Source organism: Ascidiella aspersa, chromosome 9, assembly GCF_963924565.1.
Source record: "Ascidiella aspersa chromosome 9, kaAscAspe10.2, whole genome shotgun sequence".
Taxonomy (NCBI): Eukaryota; Metazoa; Chordata; class Ascidiacea; order Phlebobranchia; family Ascidiidae; genus Ascidiella; species Ascidiella aspersa.
This window is the reverse complement of record NC_139455.1, coordinates 25,608,790-25,630,597: the sequence shown is the minus strand read 5'-3', so window position 1 is coordinate 25,630,597 and position 21,808 is coordinate 25,608,790. Positions and strand designations below refer to the sequence as shown.

The 21,808-nt window shown below is 35.3% G+C and overlaps 1 protein-coding gene across 1 annotated transcript; it reads left to right on the top strand.

The window, feature by feature from the left end:
• Positions 1-2,301: 2,301 nt before the first annotated feature.
• On the top strand, positions 2,302-21,487 carry LOC146134648 (protocadherin alpha-8-like). Its single transcript, XM_083397865.1, has 18 exons — positions 2,302-2,438; positions 10,107-10,223; positions 10,511-10,746; positions 12,005-12,182; positions 12,578-12,691; positions 13,184-13,529; positions 14,000-14,268; positions 15,309-15,432; positions 15,797-15,974; positions 16,476-16,616; positions 17,019-17,192; positions 17,622-17,822; positions 18,220-18,447; positions 19,033-19,223; positions 19,512-19,644; positions 19,843-19,957; positions 20,293-20,547; positions 20,985-21,487. The coding sequence occupies exons 2-18, from the start codon at positions 10,115-10,117 to the stop codon at positions 21,485-21,487; spliced, it is 3,495 nt and encodes a 1,164-aa protein (XP_083253991.1). The 5' UTR covers positions 2,302-2,438; positions 10,107-10,114.
• The last annotated feature ends 321 nt before the right edge of the window (positions 21,488-21,808 follow it).

Sequence of the window (21,808 nt, the reverse complement as noted above, 5' to 3'; positions counted from 1 at the left end):
ACTAAACTCTCGAATAGATATTTTACATATAGATTATAGGGACTCATATTAGTGTTGGGACCAAAAAAGATATTTACACATACCAGTTCGGGGCCTTATAATAATCCGTTGACCAAAATTTTAAATTGACCGCGCACGTATCTGTTGTAAAACACGCCTGTGCACTTGTAAGGTGTTCGAAGCGTGTAATTCGCCCATTCAAGTGCATCAAGCTTGCATAATGATGCGCCATTGATGATAGCGGATTAAATCAGACGCCAATTAGCGGACAAAGCAGCAAGAATACAAGCAAATTCACGCCTCTATCTTTGCGCTGGTCGGCCGATACATCCCTGTGCTAATGGGTCTGCGCTGTGCAAAGGCAAGGCTGGAGACTCGGTGCTTTTTTCTTACGTCTGGCCGCTCTGACGAGTCGTATAAGGCCTTTGCTCCACTAATGGGGAGCACATCAGTTGATTTTAGACTCGCTACCGGCTTGACTTTAAAGTTTGGTTCAGTACGACGTTTGGACGCACGCACAGTGTCACTTGAAATGTCTTTTATTTCTTACTTCTTTATTAGCACTCATCGTTTGAGTATTTTCAGCTCATATTTTAGTTTTAATTGAGATTTATTTAAGTTTGAAATGTTCTAAGTGAGTTGCAAGAAGTTTTCGAATGAGACACAAAGGTTAATCAGCATAAGTTTTGTGTTTTGTTCAATAGTTGAGTTTTATTCAGATGTATTTTGCGTTTTGATGAACACGAAGCTTACGTTTTTATTACATAGGCATCAGTAACGTCGCGATTAGCGCGCGATTTTGTGTCTAGTCTTGAATATAGTTTTATTCCAGATAAACTATATCTCGCGCAACACACAGGAACAAATTTTTATCAAAGGTTGCTTTCGAGTCTTGTGTACTTATATCAAGCGTAGAACTCTGTGTGAGTGAGTATATAAATGTACACAGGCCATAACTTGCAACCCGCCGTGGTTTATTCACCCAGTAGCAAGTGTTAAGTTGAGTTGTCATGTTTCTGCGCGATTTTAATTTGTTTCCAGATGTCTTAGAAAGGCGAAAAAGCAAAATGTTCCACTAAAGTTTGCTTTTAGATGTTTATATTAGGCTTAGAGTGGCAGTATATGTAGGTAAGTGTATCTGTAAACCGCTCAGACTTGCATCTGTCAAACCGCCCTTATTAATTCGCATCCAGTGGCAAGTATAGAGCTTGTTTATTTGTGTGCGTGTCGGGCGTTGTGCTTGAGAACTTGTAATCCCAGGATTTCAGTTCGTTATGGAAAGCACCAAGGTAAAACATGAAATCTAACAAGGAAATGCGTTTTATACGCAGCTTACAGTTTCTTGTTTAGTAAGCTTAAAAAAATAACATTTTTTTTGGGGAAAAAGAAAATTTTTAATTTAGCTCTTGAATTAGGTTAACTATCGTTATTTTATTGCATTATTAAAGGCGAACAAATATTTCATAAAGGTTTTAAATTGAAAAATTGAAGTTGGTTTGTGGAAGACGGTGGTAATTTTGTGTTGTATAATTAGCGTTTTCTAAAGTACAGTTGTTTCAATTAAAGCATTGCGAGGTAATCACTTTTAAGAAAGACAAAACGTTATCGTAGCATTGTCAAGTCAAAGGGCGTCAATTTAATTCCGAAAAGGTGCAAAACATGTTTATTGTTTAACTCGCTCCTAATGAGTTTAAAACCTTTGTCGGACAACCCCAAACCCAGCGTTGATTTTCTGCGGGAATACATGAGCCAAAATCCCGCAGAAATCAAAAAAGTTCCCGATGTCTTGATTAATTCGCCCGAGGGGAGAAAAAATCTCCCGGGCGGCAACTTTAGATAATTAGACGCGCGCCGCGAACAAAGGCGACGTCACAATGGTGTTCTCGCGGCAACACCTCCACCCATATGTGTTTTATGGCCTGTGGAGATCAACAGATGTGATGGATGATGTTTGGGTGCCGGACTAGACTTGCCACTTTCGTTAGTTTTCATTTATTGCAGACAGCTCTGGTTGCTAGCAGGAGGTTTTGCTGCATTTAAAGAACAGTTAACATTTGGTTTTAGATATGAAGCGACAAGCATTAGTACCAGCTAAAGTTTTAAAATTGCTTTGCTAAAAATCTTACTAGAATACAAGTTAGCAAGTGTTTTGCTGTCTAGGTTGCTAATTGAATAATATATTTTTTTTGACGAAAGCTATTTAATTCTATGTGATAATTAGTAAATTCTAAAAACAAATGCTTAGTGATCAAATTATCAAGTTCGTTTAAAACTTAATGGTTGTTTTTTGCAGAAAGCGAAACGAAAAAAACACGATATTTAAAATTTGAATAATTTGGCTATGAGTCAGTAATTCTGTATCTGCTAAAGTTTAACTTGGATAAAAAGAGGAAAACCTACAGAAAATCAAGAAGAAAAAAAGCAGGCATTTCGCAAAGGTGAGTTTCGAGTTATATTCCTTTCCGAAAAGTCTTCAACCCGGCTCAGCCGTTAGATCGTGGCAGTTAAGTCGGTTGATTGAAATCCATCCACTCGCTTCGTTACTTGGCCGGAGCTCGCGGTTTCACCATAAAAAGAAATTCGACGCCTATCGATTCACGGCTATGACGTAGCGCAGTGACGTCACAGAAATTAAAACAGGAATCGAAAACACGCCTAGGTCGCATCTAGAACACGCGATGTTTTCCGGCGAAGCTAAAAAAATCTTAAAGCCCATACAGAAGTAGGTAGCAGTTTGAAAGTTATGAATAAATCTTAATTGATTTTCAACATCGCAAACTATGTCAGCCAAACTACGTTGAAAATAAATAAAGAGTTTAATTCGAAAAGTTAGTAAAATGCTTCCTACTTCTGTATGGGCTTTGATGTTATTTCTACGTCGAACTACAATGTCCAATTATGCTCCAAAAAATCTAGTTTTCCATTTTTAGTGTGTTTTTTCTGTTGTTCGAACTGCGAGTTCGTTCGTGCGTCTCTCTTGTGGTTTTTGGCCGACTTTAACGACTTTCGGAAGCCTGGTAATTTGTTTTCTGTAAATTCGCAAACAGTTTGACGTTTCGGTGAGTGGTTAAACGACCAATTGATGGAAATTGGAACTGTCCAAGTTACCCAGAACAGTTAAACTACAGTCTACTATTCATTACTCATTTTTTTATAATTTCTTAACATACAGAAGCGTTGTAATAACCATTGTTTAACATTGCCATAATTATTTGGGTCTTGTAACATACTAAAAATAATCGAATTTAACCAAGGGTCAGTATACCATCAGTTTGAAAAACAATTTTTATATTTTTTACTCATATAGGTTCATCAAAATAATTACTTCATTATGTAAACGTTAAATAAATTATTACAACAATAGCTGGCGTTTTTAGGCTTATACTTGTGTAGCCACAAATCAATTGTGACGTCAATTTATTTTAACCGTCGCCCCTGAAAGTTGGGCTAGACTTCCGATCGTGTTTACCGGTAAAGCCAGTTTGTTTAGAGTGGCATTTACGAGAGATAATTTCCCGCAAATTGCTTGAAGCCGCAGCCGAACCGGAGAAATAGATATCTGAGCAAAAATAGAAGTTTAAACTCAATTTGTTGCTCAAAAAGCGCAGACCGCAAACTTCCAGCCGGCAATTAACCCCAGACGCGACCTTTTTCTTTTTATTTACGGAAACTCGAGTTTTTACAACGAGGTTTGGCCAACCAGCCAACGGATGCTGTAATTTAAAGGTGACACAATTGTATTATTCAAAAGTTTAATTGTTCAAAGTTTATTCAAAGTTTAATTGACTGCTTTTAAGTAGCATGTCTCCATTTTTGCCTTTTTTTTAGCTCTTAACCAAAATACAGCTAAAGTTTGCTGAAAAACCCTAAAAAATACAGCGATGTATACTAGCTGTAACGGCTGAAGATAGGAAAATAAAACTTGTAAAATGTAAAAAAGAGTATTTTTGCCGCTACTGATACAGCCGTATAAAGTGGCTCAAAATAACCCTGTTTGGTTTATATATATAAATAGAACATTAATTTTAGTTGTTTCTTTTCGGAAGTGAATTGACCTTAATTGCTTTACGCTTGAAACTTCTTAAATAGTCTTGCGATTTTAGCATTTGAATACACACCTTAAGTATAAGTGTTCTGCTCTTTCGCCTCACATATAAAGGCCACTATTAAGGCAAAACTAGGCCTAAAATAACTGTTGTTTTCGCGAATTTGCTACCGGGGTCAACAAGTTCACAGACCAGGTTTTTGCACCCTCCTGACTTTTTTTTCTCTATTATGCAGAGTATCGATTGAACCAAGGGGTAATATAACTCTATCGGAAGTATTAATGAATCGCGCAAATATCGATTGTAGGTTGTTGTTTCACGAGGAAGAGTCTTCTCAACTTGCGTTATTAGGATTCGGTGATATCCGATGCAAAGTAATGAGGAAGCTAACTAGATCCTCACCCGCCTCGGCCAATTCAAGTTTAATGAAAAACACTTGATCGTAATAAATCAATTTGTGTCCATTTAAACTTACGCTGTCCCATACGAATACGACAAAGTTAATTGCTAAATGTGTTTTGTTTTAATGTTCATTACTAAAGTTTGCTAAAAAATTATTGATCTTACTAAATCAATTTGTGCTCCATCAAATTTACACTGTACCACACGATAGTTGAATTTAATTGTCGGGTTTAATCTTTGTTTTAGCAAAATTTGCTAAAACCAAGTTAAGCAAAAAAAAAATTATAATCACACAGTGGTATACTTACTTAACAAGAGTGGTTTTGCAAACATTAATACCACAACAAAAAACAAACAATAAAAGAGCGCGTCTTTTCCTATGATCGTACGCCACCACACCAAACCCCAAACACCTGCTGATTTTGAAACGTCAATCCGTCAAGGTGTCGGTCTTGGCACCTTGTAGCCACTTCTAATCGCCCACTCCCTCTATACACGTGCATTACTAGGGAGGGACACCGCCTACTTTTTATATCCCCTTGTGCAGCTGTCTGCTGAACGAAACAGGTGCGCACAACAGGGGTTAATAAAATGGGCGGTGGTCAGTTGGGGTGTGTGATACCTGGTATAGCATTTTGATGGGTCACCAAATGACGTTATTACTATGGTCTAATAAGCCATATTGATTGAAAATATATTTGATAGCAAACTCAGTTATTATTGAAAATAAGCTATTTTCTAAAACATACACATAAACTACGTTAAAACGCAATTTATGGCTTAAATTCACAAATTGTTTTGTACTGGATCGGCAACGATACCATTACTCTCATTTGTTATCGGGAATCGACGCCGATCCGACATTATCGGACAACCTTACCGATCCGTCATAGATAGATTATTTGCCAGAACGATCGAAGCCCAGTAAGGCGCAATTGCAATAATTGACCTACTTCATTCGCTAAAGAAAGGCCTTAAAACTTCAAAGTTGGAAGATTCCCTGCCGCTTGCTCCTGACTTTCCATTTAGTCGATGCTTGGATCGATTGGCTGCTCGATTTGAATGCTACATTAACTGTTTGCCGCTGCTGCGGCTGCAGTCAATTTATCGTGTACGATTTTTTAGAGTTTAAACCGCCGGGGAGGTTTTGTAGTTAAAAAACAACAGTAAAGTTGCAGTAAGAATATCAAAGCCTAAACAGATGCACATGTAGTTAAAAATGAATAAAAACATATTTGAAACTTTCAAAATGATTTATAGTTCTGTATGGGTTTTGTTATTCTTACTATGTTTAACTAAAATTTCCTACTACTAAGCTGCAATCAATAAAGGTATTTCGTTTCTTCGTAAGTCTGTTAACGTTGTTTAAAAAAAAATAAGACCGTGATAATTACCCTTTAAAGGTCACCTGAATTACTAGTCAGTCAGGTAAAAGTCTCTTCATGGTGAATTTGCAAACCAAAATTTAAAGGTTTAGGCTTGTTAGAAGATTTACAAACTATACTTTCAAAAGCCTCTTTTGTTCTTTTTCAAACAAATAGCGATTAATTACCGAGGAAAATTAGGCTTACCTTTATTTTTAAACGTCTTAATTTTTTTCAAAGATTATCTTGATCTATATATTCCCGAACCCATAATAAACTTTTATAGAATGCGCTTTAGAACATTGATTATAGTAGTGCTTATTTACGGTGTCATTGATTAGGCTCCTACAGTACCAGGATTCCGCAAACATAATCGCACTGACATTCAAATCAAAGTGTTGCTTTTTATTATGTCGGCTTGAGTGATCTTAGCAATCCAACTTTCGATCGATAATATTGACAAAGACGCTGACAAGCATCAAAAAGCATACATACCTTTATCAAAGAATATCAACACACACTCTAGTAGACGTACACACAAAGTTAGAGGAAATTGTGGTTTTGACTAAGGATGTTTTGACTTTTTTTATCAGCCCATCAAACAACACCTCTTCCCAAAAAAAGGAGTTTTTATAAGATCTTGGTAATTTATGTCCATCACTCTACATTACTGAACACCTCCCAATATTTTCAGACGTTATTTTGCCGTACGGTTGATAAACATGTGGATAAACAAAGCCTAGGTTGGAAGACAAACCTTCCAAGCGTTCGATCTTTTGCGACCACTTAAGTTCGCATTGATCGTAGAGAGTTGATCTCATTAGCGAATGGTGTCATTAGTTAGAGACTTCAAACCTGTCAAGGCCAACGCAAAGACTAGATTGACATATTTGAGCTGTTTATTCCATCACTGTGCAAAAACACAATCCAACTCTACAAAACGACCTCGAAACAATAACGAATTTAAAGTGACATTTTCAAACAGTATATTTGATTCCAAGAATACTTTTTACTGGAAAAAAAAATAGTTTAACTTTTAAAAACATCCAGAATTCATACCGGTTTTAAATTGACATATTACGATTAACGCTAAGACTTAATTTATTTTAATAAAAGAACCAGAATCACTGTGTAAAATAGCTTTTAAATAAGTTGGAGTTACAAAACCAATTAAAACAATTCTTTTAAATCACCAACTCAAAAGTGTTATAAAGTTAGGTTGTCAATCAAAAAAATAAAAAATTCCCAATATAAACAAATGTGGTCTTAATAATGAGAAACCGTTGCTTCGTTCGCACAAAAAATCTTGCAACAAACTTAATTTTGCCATGTCAATGGTTCCACGAGCAATTGTGTCATAATCACGTCGCCAATTAAAAATTAATGGCGTCTGGGGCGCAGCAATGGGGGGCAAAGTTTGCCTCCTCGACTTGGCCATGAATTTTTAATGTCTCTTGGCCGCATTTGCTCGCTGGGGCAACAGTTTGTTGGCCTCAGAAAGGCAGAGCACTTCTTTATTGCATAATTAATCATAATTTCACTGTTGCCGGCAACGTATTAACTGCCAGTAATGAGGTAGCCACGTGCGACGGCCTATAGGACAGGGGAGGGGCGTTGTTTCTCGACGCTCGCTGTTACTTCACAATGCCAGGTGTATTGTGACGTGTCAAAGCAAATTAAAATTTTTTTGGCACTACTAAAACTGTTAAAAAATTACAAAAAAGTTTAATTTTCTTTTGGAATTTTTTTTTTGTGAACCGAAATTACCTATTTGGAGTATTTGAACTCTTGAGTCAATCTTTGAATTGATGAAAATATGGAAAATTCACGTTTTTACAGGATATACTAGCTTTAATGTCCAACTGAAGTATATTAAACCTATTCCTAAATCCTTGCTCACATTGAATTGTTTCTAAATCCATCACTATCCAAATCGCATATTTTTCTTTCAGTTAAGGCCTGGCATTGCTTTCTGCATAATGATTAATGAGTACTTGGTTTAAAATTGCAGTAAAGTAGATTACTATAGGATTACTGTGGGTGTGTTTGGGGTTCAGTGATTAATCAAATCGGTGACAAGTTAAAAAAAAGTTTTTTATATTACTTTTAACTTTAATAAATTTCGTTACACGTCATTTAATTTTTTTCAATTTTACTTCTCTTTCCTATTTTGCTGGTTTTAATTAATACACTGAATTTAATTTACACATTTTTGCGTAATTAAACCACACAGTATTTTCAAGCCTACTTTAGCTGGAAATTCACCATACAATGGTGTAATATTTCCCCGACGCAAATGCATACAAAAGCAAATGAGGTTTTCAACCCAAACACCTTAACATTCCCACCGAAAAACTTACTCGGTTTAATCTGAATTGGAGTGGATGAGAGTTAAGTTACCTTGGCATCTTGACAATGATGGTTTAGGACAGTTTATACAGACACTTCAGGAATGATTGTGAACGTTTTACCACTTTAACCTTAAAATTCCTCATTTTTGTGGTGGAAAACGGGTCTTTGAACAATTTAAAATGATCCTTGCTTATAAATGGTTTAAGAGATAAATATTAAGTTGTTGTTGAAAAAGTAGTAAAAACACGAAAATTGTCACTTATAAGGAAATTTTAACTGTACAGTATAGGTAAACATTAGAAAAGGCCAAAAATCAGAAGATTTGTCAATGTGAACTTACAATGAGATAAAAAAGTGTTAAAGTTGTAAAAAAATATAAGCCTGATATCAAAACTAGCCCCAAAACGGCCCAAAGTACATTGAACCCGACAAAATCCGTTTTCTGCGACCCAGATGACCCCCTTTTCCCGGGTTCGCTTTCCAGGGGGTAAGAAAGACTTTTCGCACGGTGTAGTGTTACGTCATAATCGAACGCCGCTCCCATGACCCCCATTGTGATCGCTGCACCCCCGGGGGCAAAATATCACCCCCAATCTACCCCGTCCATCACCCCTATGCCCCCTGGGGCCGTGTTTCGACTTGGGTTGTTTGCTGACCCACATTTGGGGCCGATAGGGGTACAATGGGTAAGCTTACCCTGGTTTTGTGGGGCTGTAAACATAAAGGAAGCGGTAATTTTTGGGTGTCACGCGAAAATTACAAGCTTTTGTTTAAACAGGGTGAAAATTTGCGACTGTGTGAATTTAATTTTGTCCTTACATTAGGTGATTGCTAGTCAATTAATCGCTTTTGTAAGTATCCAAATATACTTACTTAAAATATTAGGAAAATGACAAAGTGCGCCTACATTTTTGAGTTTAAATATTTTTGTGTTTTTTTTTTCTTTTTTCGCGGGGTGTAAAAATGTTTTTGTCAGACACAAGGATTTCTAATATTACACATTTCACGTCCAAGGGTAAAATCACGCCAGCAATTAGCTTCATACTTTCAAACAAGCGTTCATTGTTCCAGTTCAATCCAATTTTCGAATGTAAAAAGAGTCGATTTTGTGTATTAGACGGACTCATACAGCTTGTAATCAACCCGCTGACACAAACAATACCCATAATCTGGCGCCGGAATGAGACAAAGCTCACAAAAACGTTAATCCTGTGCAATCCACCGTTGCAGCAATCGCAGACCTATTTCAGTCGCGCAGTTTTGTTTGACAACAAGTCTGGGCAAATTTACCGACTTTTCTGCACGATTTTTGGCGTTTTTTTCGCCTGAGTGATTCCGTTCGTGTGAATCCAGGCAATTCTAGAACAACTTCGCGTCCTTTTGTCTCGCCATTGTTTCCAAGTGGAAGGGTAACGTTGCGCCAATGTCTGAAACATTTTCATTTTAAAGCTTCCCACATTTGATGGCTGTTTGTTAAAGCGAAGGTTCGCCACTTAACCCAATTTTTAGCGTTTGTTTCCACAATTTAACCTTTTACGCTCATTTTCCTCAATTCTTTGTGGTATCAGTCTAGTCTATTTGTATTGGAAGAACAAGCTCAGTCTGTTCTGCTGATTTTTTAACTTGTGTTGCCGATCAGCCGTTACACCTTTTTGCAAAAAAGGCCTGTTTCCAAATTTTAACTTTTGTTTCACAAACACGAAAAATAGCGAAACAAAACGAAATAAACGAAAAAAACGAGGAAAACTGAAAAATAAAATAATAAAAAACGAAAAAAATAGAAAAAAAATATAACAAAATGAAAAATATATAACTAGATTTCTAGCATCAGACGCTATGTGTTTGCATTGTGAGATTAACGTCAGTCAGTTTTGTTTATTTTTTTATCTTATGTCGCCGATACGAAGGTACACCTTATTTTACAACTTTGTTTTTGTTTCAGGACAAAACATGGCGGCCAAATACGTGCTCGCGTTGGTTGCACTGTTTGTTGTGGAAATAGATGCAGCGTCTAATACCGTGCACCTGAAAGTTACGATCGACGAGGAAAGCCCGTCAGGTAAGAAGCCTAATCTTAAATGATATGTTTATTTATTAAATCGCAATACATAGATAATGTGACAGCATACTCATCTATTATTTTTTTTCCAAACGTAAAACCGACCAAACTAAATTGAAACATAACTTAAAAAACGCTGTTTTGTTTTAAAAACACGAAAAAAAGACACAATACTCAGATAAAAAAATAGAAACAAAATAAAAAAGCTAAAAATATAAAAACTAATAAAAACAAAAAAACGAAAAACTTAAGGAAAAACGAATATAAAATGTATATTTCTTTTTCAGGCACAGTAGTTGCAGACCTGACCCGATTATTCGGAATCAAAAGAGACGAACAGAGCGATACTGACCGACACTTCAAGTTGCTGGAACAAAAGCTGGTCGTGCCCGCCTTCGGACCCCCCAGACCCCCCCGGAAGCTGGTTGCCCTTGACTACCGCACCGGCATCATCACGTTGCGACACCCAGTGGACAGAGATGTCGCTTGCAGAGGAATGAAAGATTGCGTCATCAGGGTTCAGGTGATTTCCCTGACACGCGATTATTGTAGTTGTTTTTTAACATGATTCTTTTTCTGTTTTTTTTTAAAACTATGTGTTCACTTAAAAAAATCCTTGGCTAAATTCTAGTCTGGTAAACTGCTTTGACGGAGTTGTTAAAACAAGTATTTTACTCTCTAGTCTTATATTATGGTTTGTTTATCATCTTTTTGTATAATGAATTTTTAAATAAAATTCGAAATCATGGCGAATTTACAATTGACTTTTGACAATTAGAAAAAGATGCTTACAAACCAACAGAGTAATATTTTCGTTGTTGGCTTGAAAAAACTATTCTTGATTAATTCAGTTGGTAATTGGGAAGTAAATTACACGTTTTGGCATAAATTACACATCAAAAGCAACACTAAAAATGGGGTAAATTACAAGAAAAAAGGCCTTAAATCTAATCCTTTAATTTAAAAACGCAAAAAAAGGGGATAGGTAAAATAGTTTTCAGCAAAAGCCTTTTAACTTAAGTATCGAGCCAGTCGATTTGATCGTTGTCAGATCTCCAGCCTTGTGTATCGCCAAATTCTCGAGTCATTTGTAGCTTTAAAAGCACAAAGCTTGTGTAATATCATTAAATATTCATAGCCGATTGAGCCAGTCCTGGCACTGTTTGTACACAGTCCGGACAAAATCGAATTAAATGACTTTAGAAGCGTGCCTCTGTGCTTAATAAGTGCTTTGTTCCGATTCTGAAAAATGTGCCCATCGCCACATTAATTATTTACAGCGGGATTTTATTCGCCGATTATTTCTCAATTATTTGAGGGAATTTGTTTGTGATGGACGCACAAAGGGTAGAGTTATTAAATGTAACTAGATAATAACGGTAATATTTCCAGGGATAATGTAATAACAAACTCGTGTAGATAACTAAGAAATAAAACTGAAAAATACAAACTATTTTTATTAAATTTAATTAAATTGTGTGATAACCGGGTTGTACGCTGAGAAAAATATAATTTTAATAAAAGTGGCCAATTTTATGATAAAATATTCCCTGTATTTTAAACTAATCTTACTCTAAAAACCCACAATTTCAAAGAAAATCCTAAGTAAATAAAAATAATACTATTTGACAATTTGCTGCATAGTTTTTATATATTTTTACAAATATTTTTTCACATTTAAAAATTTAAATGTATCTCACGCAGTCACGCTCAATTCCAAGCACACTTACTTATTTAAAAAGTCAAAAAAACAGGTTTAAACCAGCTTTTTTTTCTTCCAGGCCGTTATGCTTCCCCAAAGCATATTCTCGCTCCTCAATCTCGAAATTTACATCGATGACGTCAATGACCACGCCCCCGTATTCCCGACACGCCCCATCGAAGTCAACGTATCAGAGAGCGTCAGTGTGGGTGACGTCATCAATCTGGACAAGTACCAAGCACGTGACGCCGATTCAGGTATTAATAATGAAGTCATGTTTTTTGGGAAAAAGTTTTTCTTCATTTTAACAAACGTTAAGTTTTTCTGTTTTTTATAATTGAATTTTTCTGATGATTTTTTGCATAATTAAAAATTCATGAAGATGGGAAAAAAAAACTTTGTTTTTTTAGTAATTGTAAAACATTTTTTTTTGTTTTTGCTATTTAAAATAGTTTTAGTTAAGTCTATATAAACTTTTTAATTTTATCTTTTTTGATTGTTCGAACAGACGCAAAAATATTAAATAAAAAGCAAATTTTTAAAAATATAAAAGGAGCAACATGTTTAAACTGATTTAAAAAAATGGTAGTTTTAAAATTTTTAATATATTTCAAAGTGGTTTTATTGTAAGCCTCAACTCTTTTCTTTCCAGGCAACAACTCTGCGATCAGATATAGTTTGTCGAACAACGGTAACTTCCAGATAATCCAGTCTACCGACGAGACGGGAAGATCTCACATCGATCTGCTGGTGCTCAGAGAACTCGGTGAGATTTTATCACAAATTAAAACAAACACTAAACAGAGCTCTTAAGTCTGTAGCTACATGCAACAGGACGATGTGTTTTATTATATTTAAATCTTTACTTTTAAACTATATATTACAAGCTTCACATTTGCAAGGAAATATACTGATTTGAATAAAACAACAATAATTTAGAAAATACTTTTTAGCAATTCTAAGACGTTTCTAACTTGGATTGAAGCTTACAATTTTTTACTATTTCATACAGTTTGTTTGTTTTGAAGTAAAATTTTCAAATTTTTATTTCGTGCAGACATTTCAGCACTGAAATAATTTAAAACGTATTTTGCAAAGTTATACAAAAGATTGTAAAAAAATCTTTTCAACTAAAATATATAAAAATCCCACTTTGATCGGCACAAATTTTAAAACACATAAATTACGCTAAAAAGTAATTTCTCTCAGCACCCTAATTTAAAATTCATTTTTTAACGAAAAACAACCATTTTTCCAGATTACGAGCGCAAGCACTTCCACCACGTGACCTTGACCGCCACCGACCAAGGTCAAGCCGAGCTTTCCGATCACGTCACAATCAAAGTTCGCGTCATAGACGCCAACGACAATGCCCCGGTGTTCGAGAAGCAAGATTATGTTGTGGCCCTCAGAGAGAACCTGGAACCGGGGTCCCCAATCACCCAGGTCAGGGCCAGGGACCCCGACGCCGGCGCCAATGGAACCCCGAAGTATGGCCTCGTGTCTGACCCCTCCCTGACCCTCCAGAACCAACTGGTCAACGTTGACCGCGATACTGGTCTCGTGACCTTGAGACAGAAACTCGATCGGGAATCACACGACGGGTGAGTTTGATTTCTATGTTTTAGAGTCTAATTTCTATGTTGGCTGACTTTGATTTCTATCTTTTTGTATGATTTCAATCTTTTTTTATGTTGGACGCCTGTGATTTCTTTCTTTTGGGATGTAATTTATTCCTCATGTAAGATTAATGGTTTATAGAAGTTGCTTAAATTTAAAATTTGTAAGATTGTTCAGGATTGTAAAGTTTTGTGTCACAAATGAAGTAAACATTTTTAATATTAGCATTTTGGGGGCCTACTTTTTTTTAGTTGTTCTATGAATTCAGCTTGTGATTTGCTTTGAGTCAACAAAATTACCTTTATTTTTCAGTATATTCTACTTAGTTATGTGTAAAGCAATTTGCACATTTTACGTTTAATTTTACTATTTTTGCGCAAGATTCCCTCTTTCACAACACTGTGCTTCCTTGTTCATTGGTCAGGTCAATAATGCTTTAATTTCAACCTTTCAGAATCCGAATCCTAATCGAGGCTACCGACTCTAGTGCCACGGATCAAAAGAGTGCTCGCGCCTTCCTCACTTTGCACGTGGAAGATGTAAACGACAACGCACCAGTGATCACAGTGAACTACATCGTGGATGCGAAGGACAACACGGCTTACATATCCGAGGAAAGCCCAGTTGGAACTTACCTGGCTTATGTTAGCGCTAACGACCTCGATCATGGAAATAACGGGGAAGTCGAGGTCACAATTTGGACGCAACCGTTCGACAGTAAAGGTTAGTTTTGAAAAGTTAACTTTTTTTAAAATGCCACCACACTTATTTGTATTAGAAAATCAAAAAAACTTTTGACACAAAAGGTTATTTTTTGTGAAGAATTTTGCATTTTCAAATGGAAAAATTACCATCACCCCAATTAAAAAAATAAATTAGGACTTCAACAAATTTCATCGCCCTCTATGATCTTAATTTATATTATTTTGTCCATTTAAATTAATTAGATAGCGGCGTTTCTTTTTTCTAACACGTATATTAAAAAAGTAGATATTTGGATAACTCTTACCTTTTGCTTAGATTTTATAAGTAGCCTTATACCGACTAAGTAACACATTTGTAATAATTTAACTCCATAAAAAAGTACTTGGCATTGGTGCAACCAAGTCTTCTAAATTCCAAGCATTTATTTTGTCTAAGATATTTATATTCTGCCGTTGGTTCGTAAATACATTTTTAATTACGATTATAACATGTTCTTAGTGCACATCACAACCGTATTAACGTTGCGTGTTAATCATGCATATCTTACACTTCACATCTTTTGATTGGCATTAAAGCTGTCAAGGCGTGTAATTATAAGAAGGAGGCGCGTTATAATCTTCCACACAAACCCAATTATTTGGGTCAAGGGCGTATATAGCACTCCCCTGGGAAGGATTAACGTAAGGGCTCAGCACATAATCCTATCACAGTGGAATCCCATACAAGCCTTGGGTTTATCACGATAATATCCCTTGTAAGATACCTTTATCAAAAAAGGTTAGAAAGACAATTAAGAATATTCCGTGAATAAAATGCATGAGAAATCACAATAAATCATAGCAATAAAAGCTGAATATGTAAATATGTATATTACTTTCAAATTAATAAAACTTTGATTGTTTCTTTTTTATCGTTTAAATTGTTTATTTTGCTGGAATATTGTCTAAATTTACGTCTTTTTAAATTTCCATTTATCCTATATTATGCAGTGTTATTGTTTGTTGGCAATTTTTTGCACAATTATTTACCGACACTCGTTATTCCAGAATATTCTGCAGTGGACACCGGTCATTTCGTGTTGGCTGCGGATGGACTTATCGGTTCCGGTAAGGAACTCAACCGTGAAGTTGAAAACCGCTTCAAACTGGTTGTGTCCGCTTGTGATAAAGGAACACCCGCAAGGTACGGATTAAGAAAATGTTAAAATTAGTTTAGTTTTGCTTTGCGCCAAACACATCGTAGTTTTTTGCATTTTTTACTTGAATTAAACTATGTATTTTAATCGGCATAAATGTTCGTCTTAAACAAAATAAATATTCACTCATTTAAAAAACGTTGTAGTTTAAACAAATTGCGTTGAACCTATTTAATGTACACTTTTGTAATGTACAAAATGCATTTTAAGATTATCCAATATGCATTGTGATTTCCACGACATATATGTAGTTTATTTAATAAAACTTACAACATTTGCTATGTTATTTTTATTTATTAGGCACAACTTATCTGACTTAAGACGTAACTCTAACACTTCTCTTATTCACAGATGCACGTTTTCAAACATCACAGTTGCGGTTTTGGATGAAAATGACAACTCGCCAATCTTTGTCAACCCAAAGTACGAAGTGACGTTGCCTGAGAATGCTGACGTAGGCAGTAGCGTCATCACCGTGTCAGCAAAAGACGAGGACTCGAAAAAAAGTCCAGTTTTGTGGAAAAATGAGGTAAGGCAATGGTTTAAATTATTTAATAAATCCATACACGGATCTTTAATGTAGCTTAATAATGAATTTTAAATCCAAAAAGATTGAGTTAAATCGATATCTTCTTAAAAAAATACGTTTCAATACGAACTCGTATCTTTATTGTTAACTGTAACTGATGATGAGATAATTAGGATAATGTCGATTTACTCGACCTTTACGGCTTTAAAATTTATTATTAAGCTTGGAAAAACCAGTTCCATTATATTTATAATTCTGGACTTTTAAATTTTGAAAGGTTTAATAAATATGTTATAATGTTTTTTTTTTGTTTGAAAGGTTGTTTATTGCATATATAAAGTTTTAATTCCTTTTAAAACCTAAAAAAATCTTTATGTAATAATTTAGGGGGAAAATTGCAATATTATGTTTTTTTGACACAATATTTAAACAGGAAAAAGTTAATTATTTTGTGTCTTAAAATAGAACAACAATAGTTTAAACAAGTTTAAATTTAACTAGGACGGCGAGATCGAAACATCGAAGAACGGTGACGTCACGTATTCGATTGAGTCCGACGACAATTCGTTCACGGTCGATTCAAGGTCAGGCAAGGTCACCCTCATTCGACCTCTGGACCGAGAGAGACACGAAACCCTACAGGTGAGGATTAATTGCAGCTAGTTAGTGAAGAAACTAAAGGTTTCGTCTTAATTGTAGCTTTGCCCAAAAAATGTCGATGTTTAAAATCTAGAAAAACAACTCTTTGTTTGCAACTTTTTTTATGTCCACAAACATATTATTTCCTGAACACTTACAAGATACGACACACGACGGAAAAAAATCATCCCAATGCTTATTTTCTGCAAACAATGACCCCTTTTAAGTAAATAAAGTCGATTGCACATTCCTGTTATTTCAAGCTAAATATTAACCACTTTAACATTTTTTTTAAATCTTTTTTCTACATTTCATTTTATAAAGGACAAACTGTGTATTTTCTCAATTAAAAATCTAATCATTTAACTTTTTATGATAAAATAAACATTTTTTTATTAATTTCAGTTGAAAATCGTTGCCCGTGATGGAGGTCGACCCAAACCACGTGTTAGCACGTGCACTTTGAAGGTCAATGTCAAGGACGTTAACGACAACAACCCTATTTTCACGAACCCAGCGGTCGACAATTCAGCAGTTTACGCCACGATCCTTAACAACGACATCATCACACAAATCCAGGTTGGTGGACATTTTTAACCAGTGTTTCTTTTTCGCGGCGACTGAAGCCCTAAGCGTTAGTATAACATCAAAGTTTTGGCGACCCAATTATCATCCCTTGAGTTCTTGTAAGTTAGTAAAACAAGCGTAAATAGCATTATATAGTTCAAATTAAATTGATATGCTTTATATGTGTGCCTATACTTTGCCCATGTGTTATGACGTTAACAAAATGTAAGGAAAAATACATTTTATATTAAAATCTCGCCTTAATCTTTTTGGGCATCAAGCAAATTTTAATAATTTAGCGAATTTTCAAAGTATTTGGTTGTATTTAGTAAAAAATGTACTCCTATAAGTACAAGAGCATTCACAGCAAATAATATCACTCTTCAAATACGATCTAGCTTCGTTTCATTTCAAAATCTAAACTTGCATTTTACGTCACAGACGGTCGACTATGACGCGGGCGAGAACGGACGAGTCACGTTGGAGCTTGAGTCTGTGGACGGAAAGAAGGGCGGCGCTATAGTGGGCGGGGAAGCACCTTATTCGTTCTTTGTTTTTGACCCTTCTACTGGTGATTTGAGGTTGAACTTGACCGGTGATGAACCCGAAAAAATGGTCGGCGAACATATTCTGGTGCTCACGGTAAGAATCTTTGAGTTTTTGTACTTTTGAATTGTTTACTTCATTGTACAACGTCAGAAAGTAATATACTGGTACTGGAATCATTTTCTTAATAACAGTGGTAAATTTGAAGGGTTTTTTAAGGATTTTTTATTGTCTTTTATATTATTGATTCAAACTACTTACCTTATGTTTTTCAAAAAAAAAATGTGTTGATCTTTTTTACTGAAAACCAAAAAAATCTTTCCTACAACAATTTTTTAAGCAAACAACTCTTCAAATCAAAAAGTCCAAATATTTCTAACAATGTTTTAAATTGCACAAATTTTAAACCGCAATCAAAAGATTTTCTTTGCTTTAGATCAAAAAATAACATTTCTCAAAAAAGCCAAAGATTTCAACCAATGTTTTTTTACAGGCAAAAGATTGGGGGGTTCCCCGGCGCCAGACCAGCGTGAACCTTGAGGTCCGGGTGTCGGACACCCTCCTGCCCCCCTCCCTCCAGTACGGGCCAGGAGATGTGGCCGGAGCCAGTATCACCATCTCCACTGAGTTCCTGGTCATAGTGGTGTCACTGGCTGCCGCTACACTACTGCTTGTTGTCGTTATTGCTGTGGTGGTTGTAAAGTGCAGGAAAGATAATAAGGTAAGAATAAAATAGCTTCCTGTATATCTAGGTATATTTACCTATATAGACTGAATGCGATCGTTGAATATGTTTCGTTATGAAAATGAACATAGTGAAATGATAGTAAGGTAAGAACAAAGTATATTGAAGTATATCTTTACGTGCAGACTGATAGTGTGCAAGGCAGACTTTACAACATGATATTTTTAGGTTTTTAAATTCAATGAAAGCAAAAATGTAGCTAATTTCTACTTCTAAAATAATAATGTAATAATAATGACCTTCATGTATGTCTTAGCATAAAATGTAGCGCAGTTTATTGTTTATTTTTTATCGCATAGTTAGGAAAGCAGAGCAACTTGGTCAATCTTGATTATAATTGGCGAGTAAATTTGATTCAAGTAGGCTTCTAAGAAATAAAAAAAAATCTTTAAAAGCAATCCAAACGGTTTTCTAGCTTTTTACTGCTTTCAACCTCGCATAATCCGACAAAAAGAAACTTTTTTGTGAAAAAAAAATACACAAGTTGTTTGTAGGATGTTGATTCTTTGAAGTTACAATCCATCATTATATTTCAATTAACAATCCCTTTTCGATTCGCAGAAAGTTCGAACTTACAATTGCCGTGACGCCGAAAACAAGAGCGGCTGGCTTGAGTCTAGCAAGGACGTCATCAACAATGACGTCACCACGAACACCTGGCCCAAGTCGGTCGCCAGTGATGACGTAACGCAGGATGGTGACGTCAAAATATCGAAGGAGGTTTCGAAATCGGAGTCGTTTAATTCTACAAGGTGAGATCTTGATCTGTGTGATTACAAAGATTGTTTTTTTTGTTATTTGGTTGATGTTTCTCAAAAAGTTATTTTTTTAGGTAAGTTAGAATTAAGTCTACTTGTTAATTCTCCTCCAAATATGCCTCAGACAAAATAAAGGGAAATTGAAGTCGCAACTATTTTTTCGAATCATGGAAGAACCAATTGAATATAAAGCTTTAGAAAACAATATTAATAAAGATATATTTTTAAATTAAACTAATGCAGCTCCTCATATTCAGATTTTTAACAAAAATATTTTTTCAGGAAAACTTCCGATTCTACTCGCAACTCAATTTCTGACGTCACATCTTCTTCACGTCATGATTACGTAGCAAGTTATCACGTGATGGCAGAACGACCGCCTACGTCACTAAGCACATTCTCGTGCGACGGAAAGGTAAAAAAAATTGATTGTTGCTTTTTTCAACTAAGTAGATTTAATGTGTGTGAAAGAAATTCTGTTGTTTGTGTGTTTTCAAAAATTGTGTTAATTTTGTTTTAAATCGAAATTATCTTGTACGATTTAATTATCTTTGGAAAAGTAAAAAATATTTTAAATTATATTTTTCATTTAAAATCGTTATTTTCTCTTTAGATCGCCCACGCCAAGGTGGTCGGTTTGATCCCTCCACCAGCATCACATGATGGAGATAGCGGGAGGGGGGATAGCGATCCCGACTCCAACAGCTTCCAAGGGATTGGCGAGAGAGGTAAGAACAAAAAATAATGATGACAATCTTCTTGGTTTCATCTCGATTGTTGCGAGATGTGGAAATCCGAGAAAAAGTGGATTATATTTAAGCCAAAAGTTTAAAAAATACGTATGTTACATATTTTAGATTGTTTGCTATTCGCTTTCACATGCATTACATCCTAAATTTATAATTAACCAAATAATTACTCTTATATGTTGAAATTGCAAAGGTGCCACCAAGATCCATATTTTAATAAATTATGTAAAATAACCTGACTAGCAAAAACCGAACTCCAGCAAAATCAGAGTTAATAAACAACTAAACTTTAAATGTCTATGTTCGTTTTTCAAAATTTGCGATTATTTTTTTAAGTTTTAGAAACAAAAAATCCGCATATGTAAGTTTATATATTTTCGTATTGTTTCTTATTATTCAAACGTTCCATTTATTCTCAGAATACCAACAGCCATTGCTTGATTATTCTCACTACGAAGTCAAACCAAACCAGTACGACCACGTGGCGCCGTCTAGCGGAAGTAGATGCACCGAGGAATGCTTGAAATACGGGCACAGCGACCTCTGCTGGATGCCATCGCCAACCAAAGGTGAGTTCAAAGAAATGAAAGAAATATTCGCTTAACCGCCGGAAAATTTACAAGCGAACTCAATTTAAACAACAAAGCTTATTTTTCAAGCAAAATAAACGAAATTTAAATAGTGATATTTAACTTTTAGCAACTATTGTATGTAAGATGCGAAAATGATATCCCATTATTAGTTTTTTGTTGTTTTTGCATTAAAGTTAATTTTAAAAACTATATGGTATTTTTTGTTGAAAATTGTTTTGTTGAAAAAATGACATGTTTTTCTAGTGGAACAAAACACGCGGACAACAAACATAAAAGTGTTGCTCTGCCAAACATAGAAACAATTGTGCTTCGACTCAAAAATCAAATTGTGCTTTTAAATTAATTAAAATGTCTGCAATTAAATCTCCTAAATAAAAACTTTAAATATAATAAAAATATAATTTTTTTTTCAGTTCACCTTTCATTTCCCTCCAACAACTATCCTGTCAATCAACAATATCATCAGCACCCAAACGTCAATCAACAATACCAGCACGTCAATCAAATGCACCCAGGCGTCAATCAACTCCACCCAAACGTCAATCAACTTCATCCAGCTGTCAATCAACTGCCACACGTCAATCATCCTTCGTCAGATTTCCAAAACGAGTACAACCGAGTTCTTGAGACGATCGAAGAGAGTTCCCCGAACCCTGACTCGTCAACTCGCTTAAACGAGTACGAACTCGACTCAAAACGTCACATCGCGTCCGAGTCGCGATTCGACAAAGAAAAAGACGCTTTCGTTTATGACGTCACGCCGCGTCACAGCTGGAACCCCTCTCCGGCTCCCTCCAGCGGCGTTTCGTCGTCCCACTTTTCCGAGGGAAATCCCCGTGACGTAACAATGGCGGGGGTGAGTTTGCTCGAGACGCGAGAAATTATCGCGGACATCGATCGACTTCTGGAAGCCTGAAGTTGTTTTTTATTTACTTTTCTTGAAGTTTTTTTCCGAAAATATTTTCTTCGCTTATTTTTGCTTCTTTTTTTGGGGGGGAGGGAATTGCTTTTTATGTTTTATGATTTAAAAACTTTTACGATTATCAAAACTTTTACGATTTTCAAAACTTTTACGATTTTCAAAACTTTTACGATTTCAAAACTTTTACGATTTTAAAAACTTTTATGATTTAAAAAAATAAAAATATTGTATCAATTTGTAACTGTTTATTTGTAACCAATGATGTACAAGAAATTCGTCGAGTTAAAATTTTTCGCGGCAAAAAAATTTCAAGAC